The sequence below is a fragment of the Heptranchias perlo genome, chromosome 23 (assembly GCF_035084215.1).
Source record: "Heptranchias perlo isolate sHepPer1 chromosome 23, sHepPer1.hap1, whole genome shotgun sequence".
In the NCBI taxonomy this organism is placed as follows: Eukaryota; Metazoa; Chordata; class Chondrichthyes; order Hexanchiformes; family Hexanchidae; genus Heptranchias; species Heptranchias perlo.
In genome coordinates, this window is record NC_090347.1 from 43,952,107 (window position 1) to 43,961,967 (window position 9,861).

The following is a 9,861-nucleotide window of genomic DNA, read 5'->3' on the forward strand; positions in this document are numbered from 1 at the left end:
CTGTCTTTCTGGTTTAGGGGAGGGGTCACTGCTGTCTCTCTGGTTTAGGGGAGGGGTCACTGCTGTCTCTCTAGTTTAAGGGAGGGGTCACTGCTGTCTCTCTGGTTTGGGGGAGGGGGTCACTGCTGTCTTTCTGGTTTAGGGGAGGGGTCACTGCTGTCTCTCTGGTTTGGGGGAGGGGGTCACTGCTGTCTTTCTGGTTTAGGGGAGGGGGTCACTGCTGTCTTTCTGGTTTAGGGGAGGGGTCACTGCTGTCTCTCTGGTTTAGGGGAGGGGGTCACTGCTGTCTCTGGTTTAGGGGAGGGGTCACTGCTCTCTCTCTGGTTTAAGGGAGGGGGTCACTGCTGTCTCTGGTTTAGGGGAGGGGTCACTGCTCTCTCTCTGGTTTAAGGGAGGGGGTCACTGCTGTCTCTGGTTTAGTGGAGGGGTCACTGCTGTCTCTCTGGTTTAGGGGAGGGGTCACTGCTGTCTCTCTGGTTTAGGGGAGGGGTCACTGCTGTCTCTCTGATTAGGGGAGGGGTCACTGCTATCCAGTTCTAGTTGCAGAGGGGTATTCTAGGGGAAGTTGTCGCTTTACTCTAGCTGATATGTTGGATAGTCAGTTGAATGTAGGTGCAGGCTGGTGTCAGTACAGCGCATGCCTTGGTTTAACAGCTCCCCTCTCTACTCTCTTTCAGTATTTATGAAAAACTGATTCAGTTCTGTGGCATCGATGAACTCGGCACAAACTATCCAAAGGTACTTGTGCAACTATTCAGTACAGATACTGCTGTCAGTTTATACTGTAGATCACTTACTTTTATTGAGAAATACAGGTGATGGGCACAGGCCTTTACAGCACGACATAAGCAAGGGTTAAAGTGGGAAGGAACACGAGGTGAATCAGGAAGTGATGATTGGATGACACTGGACCTCGGTTGAAAAAGCTTCAAGATTGTAAGAGCAGGACAGACTCAGGGAGGTGAGATCGTGGGAAAGAGTGAATTAAAGTTGGAGATAGCGTGATGAGCTTTGATTTTAACCCAATGAGGATGAGACTGAGGTTCAAATTCAGATCTTACATAATTGATTTAGTTGCACAAACCTGTCCAAGTGTGAAATACAGTGGATCAAACCTCGAACTTCACCGACTGCCATCCGTTCCTTCTCCACTCCCTATCTTGGCCATTGCTGTATTCAGAGCCTTGAATTAAACCAAGGAAGAGGCTACTCCACAAAACAGAGAAAAATCCAAGTGATGTATCTGAATGAGGCGTCACTCTTACACATGGGCAGGGTTCAGGGCTGTCACTATGTTCAGTTAGTGTTTTGGTACAGGTCCACTTTAGGAAACATTCACTGCGTTTTTTTATTGTATGCTTATCAAGTTGAGAGATTTTCCAGTTTGGCATCCAGTATTCAGCATCAAGAACAGTTAAATACAAAGTAAAGCTCCCTCTACACTGTTGCATCAAACACTCCCAGGGCAGGTACAGCACAGGTTAGATACAGAGTAAAGCTCCCTCTACACTGTCCCATCAAACACTCCCAGGGCAGGTACAGCACGGGTTAGATACAGAGTAAAGCTCTCTCTACACTGTCCCATCAAACACTCCCAGGGTAGGTGCAGCACGGGTTAGATACAGAGTAAAGCTCCCTCTACACTGTCCCATCAAACACTCCCAGGGCAGGTACAGCACGGGTTAGATACAAAGTAAAGCTCTCCCTACACTGTCCCATCAAACACTCCCAGGGCAGTACAGCATGGGTTGGTACAGAGTAAAGTACCATCTGTTGTGGGTGTGATTGTCAACTTAATAGTTTTAGAGGTGGTTTTGTGCTGTTTGTCCATGCCCACTTGCAATTGGGCTGAGACTACCCAACTTATTTCACATTGAACCCTTATAGCCAGCAGAGGAGACTCATTCCATCAGCCTGGGCAAGATTACAACCCAGGTCTTGAACTGTCTGACCCACTGCCCCTCCCAGTTCTTGTGTGATATACTTCTTGTGTGATATTATTAATTCATCACCTCAAATTGTTTCCACCAGCAGTGACACACCTCAAACCACCAGTTCTTCCACCTAGTGTTTTACAGCACAAAACACTCCAGGCACAGTTTGGAAGGACAGAATCTAGAATAGCACATCTGGTGTTTCTAACATATCAAGTGAACTTATCACAAACAATTCACCCATGCACCATTACTCTTCACTGAAATCCTCGCGACAGCCTGTCACTGATACAACAAACATGGTTTTATGACGTGTGAGTAAAATAATCCTGAACCACAAAGAGATCATGATGACTCGGTACAAGACGATGGTTACACCACATCTGGAATGCTGTGTGCAATTTTGGGCTCCTCACTGTAGGAGAGGTATAATAACCCTGGATAAAATGCAGCACAGATTTACTAGGAACACACCAGAGATAAGGGGTCTGAGTTATGAGGCAAGGCTGTGAGATTGAGGGAGGATTTGATAGAAATTTTCAGAATGATAATAGGAATAGACAAGGTAAACATAGGTGATTTCCACTGGTCGGTTAATTGGAGACGAGGTCATGATCTCAAGATAAACACCAGATACACAGAGGGGGAGATTGGAAGAAACTTTTTTCATGTAAAGAGTTATCGGAATGTAGGATGCTTAGCCACGAGTGGGGATTGATGCTAAATCGGGAAAGGCATTAAAGTGGTACTGAGTATTAATTACTGAGAGGAGCGGCACATGAGTAGGTCTGGGGAGGAAGCAGGAAATCGGACTGTGTGACATCGGTCCTGACAGAGGCCCGAACTCAGTGAGGCAACAAGGGCCAAATGGCCGTCTGAGCTCAGATTTGTTTCTAAAGCCGCAATCGCTATTGTGGGACCCAATGATCTTGTCGTAGATGTACAGCAGCGTAGCAGTGAGGGTAGGGGCACAGCGCTCAGTGCGTTATTCCAGTATATTTGATATGTGACTTTCTCCACAGGACATGTTTGACCCCCATGGATGGTCGGAGGATTCATACTACGAGGCTTTAGGTAAAGTTATATTGGAAGCGAGCACAGCCTCGTCTGCACACACCTGTCTTAATTACTCTCACTCTGTTGACGGTGCCATGCTCTGGCCCATTCTGACTCCCCATCTCCTTCTCCTCTTGCAGCCAAGGCTCAGAAAATAGAAATGGACAAGATAGAGAAAGCCAAGAAGGAACGGACAAAGGTGAGTGACCCTCAGTCAGAAAACTGTTGGGCAGGATACAGCAAGGCCAGCTGCAAAATAAAGCGCCATTCCCTCTGCCACAACAATGTGCCTTAATCCCAACCCCAAGAGTGCCCCATGTCCTAGTGGATAAAAATGCTTTCCAGTGTCATACTTACAGTCCCATCTGCACTGGCAATCCTCCGCGTATGGCCATTCTTCACGTTGAGCCTAGTCAATGTAATCAGGATATTAGACCTTGAGGGGAGTATTAAAGTAGTGTCCATTCCTACCCTCATCTAACATCCATGCTCGCATTTCCCAGCAGGAATCACCAGATAATCATCAGGAGTCGGAAGACTGGCTGATTTCCGCCCCCACCCCAACCAACATTACCAGTTCCAACCATTGGATTAATAACATAAAGCTCTATTGCAGATAGTGTTATGTTCTCTAGATGTGGGGGGGGGGAGTTAACCTTTTCATACATGTACTGAAACAGCCCTCATCAAAGTCACAAATGACATCCTATGCGACTGTGACAATGGTAAACTATCCTCCATATCTTTCTCAACCTGTCTGCAGCCTTTGACACAGTTGACTACACCATCCTCCTCTACGCCTCTCCTCCGTTGTCCAGCTCGGTGGGACTGCGTTCGCCTGGTTCCGTTCTTATCTATCCAGTTGTAACCAGAGAATCACCTGCAACGGCTTCTCTTCCCACTCCTGCACCGTTACCTCTGGAGTCCCTCAAGGATCTATACTTGTCCCCCTCCTATTTCTCATCTACATGCTGCCCCTTGGCGACATCATCCAAAAACACAACGTCAGATTCCACATGTACACTGATGACCCCCAGCTCTACCTCCCCATCACCCCTCTCGACCCCTCCACTGCATCTGATTTGTCACACTGCGAAGCCATTGTCTTCGGTCCCCGCCACAAACTCTGTTCCCTAGCCACCGACTTCATCTATCTCCCTGGTCACTGTCTGAGGCTGAACCAGACTGTTTACAATCTCGGCGTCCTATTTGACCCCGAGCCGAGCTTCCAACCACATATCCTCTCCATCACCAAGACCGCCTATTTCCACCTCCGTAACATTGCCCGTCTCCGCCCCTGCTTCAGCCTATCTGCTGCTAAAACACTCATCCATGTCTTTGTTACCTTAAGACTTGATTATTCCAGTGGTCTCCTGGCCAGCCTCCCATCTTCCACCCTCCATAAACTTGAGCTCATCCAAAACTCTGCTGCCTGTATCCTGACTCGCACCAAGTCCTGTTCACCCATCACCTCTGTGCTCGCTGACCTACATTGGTTCCCGGTCCAGCAACGCCTCGATTTTAAAATCTTCATCCTTGTTTTCAAATCCATCCATGGCCTCGCCCCTCCCTACGTCTATGACCTCCTTCAGACCTACAACCCGCCGAGATCTCTGAGCTCCTCCAATTCTTGTCTCTTGCACATTCCCCATTTTAATCACTCCACCATTGGCAGCCATTCCTTCAGCTACCTAGGCCTTAAGCTCTGGAATTCCCTCCCTAAACCTCTCCGCCTCTCTACCTCTCTTTCCTCCTTTAAGACGCTCCTTAAAACCCACCTCTTTGACCAAGCTTTTGATCACCTGTCCTAATATCATCTTATATGGCTCAGTATCAAATTTTGTCTGATTATGCTCCTGTGAAGCGCCTTGGGACCTTTTACTACATTAAAGGCGCTATATAAATGCAAGTTGTTATTGTTCCCAATGGCTGTGCTGAACTATGATTTCAGTAGTCATATTCTTGCAGAATGGTTCCATAGCTAATGAGAAAAGAAAGAAAATGGAGTTTGTCGTGAAGCTTCGAAGAGAGATAGTCAGATTCCCTAATTTGAAAAAAAAGATAGTTTCTGGGTCTTTTCAAACCTCCTTATGCTGGATTGCTTCAGCTCTTGTAACTTAGATCACTGTCATGGATGAGTCATAACTCCCCATACCTTCCACAGTGTCTGTCCTTGGCTCGAGATTTAGATAAGCTTTTGGCTTTTACTCAGCCAAGTAACAGCAAACCGTGTTTAATAATTGCTTTTAAGTTCTGAACTACCTTTACACTTCAGTCTGTGAAAGGGATAGAGCATCACGGCGAGCCTCACTTAAAGCTTAAAATAATGAAACAAATTGATTTAACAAAGGAACAAGTAAATACTGTAACTGATAAAATATTTATATTTAGAGTTGAATTTTTTTATCTAACTCCTTGAGTAGTTAAAATAATGAAAGACCACAATTCTATGAACTAAGCTAAGCTTTTGTAGATAACTTTTAAATACACACAGTACCTCTGTTGTCTTACAAGAATATCAATCAACCTATCTCTTCTGGGATTTTCAAACTAAAGAAAAAAAAAAGAAAGACTTCCATTTATACATTGCCTTTCACAACCTCAGGGCGTCCTAAAGCGCTTTACAGCCAATAAAGTTCTTTTGAAGTGTAGTCACTGTTGTAATGTAGGAAATGCAGCAGCCTATTTGCACACAGCAAGATCCCACAAACAGCTATGAGATAATGATCAGATAATCTGTTTTAGTGATGTTGATTGAGGGATAAATATTAGCCAGGACACCAGGAAGAAAACCCCTGCTCTTCTTTGAATAATGCGGTGGGATCCTTTATGTCCACCTGAGAGGGCAGGTTTAATCTCTCATCTGAAAGACGGCACCTCCGACAATGCAGCACTCCCTCAGTACTGCACTGGATGTCAGGATTATATGATCAAATCTCAGGAGTGGGACTCGAACCCACAACCTTCTGAATCGGAGGCGAGAGTTCTATCGACTGAGCCACACTTGACAGTTCTCAACTATCAACTATCTCCTCTTGCTGAGATTTTCCAACTACCTTATTGGCCAGAATCACTCTTACTTATATTCTAGAAAAGAACTGCCAGGACTTTTAATTAATTTTTAAAATTACCGGCACAGACACGATGGGCCGAATGGCCTCTGTCTGTGCTGTAAATTTCTATGATTCTATGTCACTTAATACAAACTGAACTAATTATTGTTTAAATTTGAATTATACCTGTCTCAAGCCTGCTGCCAACAAAACTCACAATATTGTGTCAGGATAGATGCAGTAAAAGATTTCTGGCTCTAGCTATCTGTACAACTTCAAATACAATTATGACTGTTTTAAAGAGATAGCTGCCATACCACGACATAAAAATTGTTTTTGTCTCACTGATAAATACCTTCTAAACAGTGACTGGGACCCAATGAATTGAAATGACTGTTTGTTCAATTCAAAAGGAGCTGTCAATCAACAGCAACTTGTATTCCTATAGCTCCTTTAGCGTGAAAACATCCCAAGGCCCAAGGTGCTTCATTTGTTTGGGGGGAGGGGGATGGAGAAGAAAAGAAAAGAATGACTAAAGGAACGGACAAGCAACGGTGCAAGAATTGGGAGGTAACCAAAAGCTTGGTTGAAAAGATCAGTTTGAGAACATTTTGAAAGGTGGAGAGAGAAGCGGAGAGGCGAAGGGGTTTATTCGAGGGAGTTCCACAGAACAGGGTTGAAGGGGAAGGAGGGATTATATAAAAGGCAAGAGTCAAAGGATGCAAGGTGGAAAAAGTTGTGGAGGTAAGGTGGGTTAAAATTATGGGAGAATTTGAAGATGAAGACAAGGATTTTAAGTTCAATATTTTTCGGGTCAGCGAGAATGTGAGTGATGAGCGGGTGAATGCAGGATAGGATACAAGTGGAGTTTGTGGATGGAGGTGGATAGGAGGCCAGCAAGGAACACAATGGAAAATGGAGGTGACAAAAGCATGGGTATGGCAATGTTGCAGTGGTGGAAGTAAGCAGTCTTGCTGATGGATAGGATGTGGGTTGAACGGATCAAACAGATAATTGAACAAGATGTTTGTATTTGAATTGAATGGTTTGGCTCCTACCTTGAGCAAGAGCCCAACAACCACCTAACTAATTGTTGCAACAATTGTATAAACAGGAATGTGAGTTCTGAGCATTTTTAACCCCCCCTGTACCGTGACAAAATTGAAGAGGCCAATACTAAGCTAAATCTTGGGCAAAGATGTTCAGTGTTTCTCACAATGAGGACTGCGTGCGTCAGCGAGTCTGATGAAGGTGTGCTTAGGGCAGTCAGGTGGCTGTTTTTGTTCTGTTCGGTTTACTTCTCATCACTTTTTTTTTTAAAGATTGAATTTGTGACCAGAACGAAAACAGGAACCAACACCAGCTCTGGCACAGCCACTACAACCACAGCAAGCACGGCAGCGGCAGGTAAATCATGGGGTGGACCACGTGCACATGGGGCAGGATTACGCTGCGTGTTGGGAACACACTGCATGTTGGGAACACACGGCAACACAGCCCGTGTTGGGAACACACCACCTTGTCCATGAGACTCACCACCTGCTCCCTCGGTCCTATTCCCACCAAACTGCTGATCACCCAACTTCCCTTCCTGCCCCCATGTTAGCTGATATTGTTAACAGTTCCCTCTCCTCGGGTATTGTCCCCCTCCCCTTCTCATCACCCCTCTCCTCAAAAAACCTGCCCTTGACCCCTCTGTCCTTGCAAACTACCGTCCCATCTCCAACCTCCTTTTCCTCTCCAAAGTCCTTGAACATGATGTCTCCTCCCAAATCCATGCCCATTTTTCCCGCAACTCCATGTTTGAATCCGTCCAATCAGGTTTCTGCCCCTGCCACAACATTGAAACGGCCCTTATCAAAGTCACAAATGACATCCTATGTGACGGTGACCATGGTGAACTATCCCTCCTCATCCTTCTCAACCAGTCTGCAGCTTTTGACGTGGTTGAGCACACCATTCTCCTCCAACGTCGTTCCTCTGTCGTCCAGCTGGGTGGGACTGCGCTCGCCTGGTTCCATTCCCATCTATCCAGTCATAGCCAGAGAATCGTCACCAATGGCTTCTCTTCCCGCTCCTGCACTGTTGCCTCTGGAGTCCCCCAAGGATCTATCCTCGGCCCCTCTGCTTGTCCGATATCCAGTACAGGATGAGCAGAAATTTCCTCTAACTAAATATAGGGAAGACCGAAGCCATTGTCTTCAGTCCCAGCCACAAACTCCGTTCCCTAGCCATCGACCCCATCCCCTCTCCCCAGCCACTGTCTGAGGCTGAACCAGATCGCTCGCAACCTGGCGTCCTATTTGACACTGAGGTGAGCTCCCGCCCACATATCCTCTCCATCACCAAGACCGCCTACTTCCACCTCCGTAACATCGCCTGTCTCCACCCTGCCTCAGCTCATCTGCTGAAACACTCATCCATGCCTTTGTTACCTCAAAACTCGACTATCCCACTGCTCCCACCCTCCACCCTCCATAAACTTGAGCTCATCCTAAACTCTGCTGCCCGTATCCTAACTCGCACCAAGTCCCATTCTCCCATCACCCCTTTACTCGCTGACCTACATTGGCTCCTAGTGCAGCAACGCCGCAAATTTTAAAATTCTCATCCTTGTTTTCAAATCCCTCCCTGGCCTCGCCCCTCCCTATCCCTGTAACCTCCTCCAGCCCTACAACCCTCCAAGATCTCTGCACTCCTCCAATTCTGGCCTTTTGCACATCCCCAATTTTAATTCCTCCTCCACTGGCGGCCTTGCCTTCAGCTGTCGAGGCACATAGCTCTGGAATTCCCTCCCTAAACCTCTCCACCTCTCCTCCTTTAAGACCCTCCTTAAAACCTACCTCTGTGACCAAGCTTTTGGTCACCTGTCATGATGTGGCTTTGTCATTTTTTTTTTGATAACACTCCTGTGAAGCGCCGTGGGACATCTTATTAACGTTAAAGGCACTATATAAAATTAAGTTGTTGAACTCACCGTGCGTTGGGAACACACCGCAAGCAGGGCTGATGTCAGTCAGCGATTCTGGGCAGATTTCCTCATTGACCTGCATCCTCCCCCCTCTACAGATTCTCAGAAAAGGAAGAGTAAATGGGACTCTGCCGTACCCGTGACAACAATAGCGCAGCCGACAATCATCACCACCACTGCCACACTACCGGGGGTCGTCACGGTAACCACCAGTGCCACCGGAGCGAAAACCACCGTCATTTCTGCGGTCGGGACCATTGTGAAGAAAGCCAAGCAATGAGGTCGAGATCGCCGTCTCCGGGGGAGCACTGGGCAGCCGCGGAGCTTGAGCCCTTTCGGGACAAAGCTCGCATTCTAGAACTTTTTTCTTCCTACCTGCAACAACCGATCCTCACCCCTGCTCAGATGAGTCATAAACTGCCGAACAGATCGGGAGCGTCTTTCACTGCCCCAATCGGGGATCGTAGTGTCCCGTTAACTCTCAACTTAAAAAAACAAAACACTTCCTTGATGCGTCGGTTGGAGTTTTAAGGCTGAAAGGGTCTGAACTGTATATAGAGAGAGAAATACACCCTTTAATCTGGTGGACTGGAGAGGAGCTGGAGGGGTGTGGTGGGAGGGTGGGGGGTCGAGACGTGACGGGAGGGGGGGGTCGAGACGTGACGGGAGGGGGGGTCGAGACGTGACGGGAGGGGGGGTCGAGACGTGACGGGAGGGGGGGTCGAGACGTGACGGGAGTGGGGGGTCGAGACGGGGGGGGGTCGAGACGGGGGGGGGGTCGAGACGTGACGGGGAGGTCGAGACGTGACGGGGGGGGTCGAGACGTGACTGGGAGGGGGGTCGAGAC

General features: G+C 47.4%; 1 protein-coding gene across 1 annotated transcript in view; it reads left to right on the forward strand.

The window, feature by feature from the left end:
- The window catches only part of sap30bp (SAP30 binding protein), an 86,655-nt gene extending 77,029 nt beyond the window's left edge, over window positions 1-9,626 (forward strand). The window contains exons 7-11 of the mRNA XM_068004391.1: window positions 678-738; window positions 2,957-3,008; window positions 3,131-3,189; window positions 7,366-7,450; window positions 9,113-9,626. Coding sequence (XP_067860492.1) covers window positions 678-738; window positions 2,957-3,008; window positions 3,131-3,189; window positions 7,366-7,450; window positions 9,113-9,294 — 439 coding nt within the window. The 3' untranslated portion in view covers window positions 9,295-9,626. The remainder of the gene's footprint in view (window positions 1-677; window positions 739-2,956; window positions 3,009-3,130; window positions 3,190-7,365; window positions 7,451-9,112) is intronic.
- Window positions 9,627-9,861: the final 235 nt, after the last annotated feature.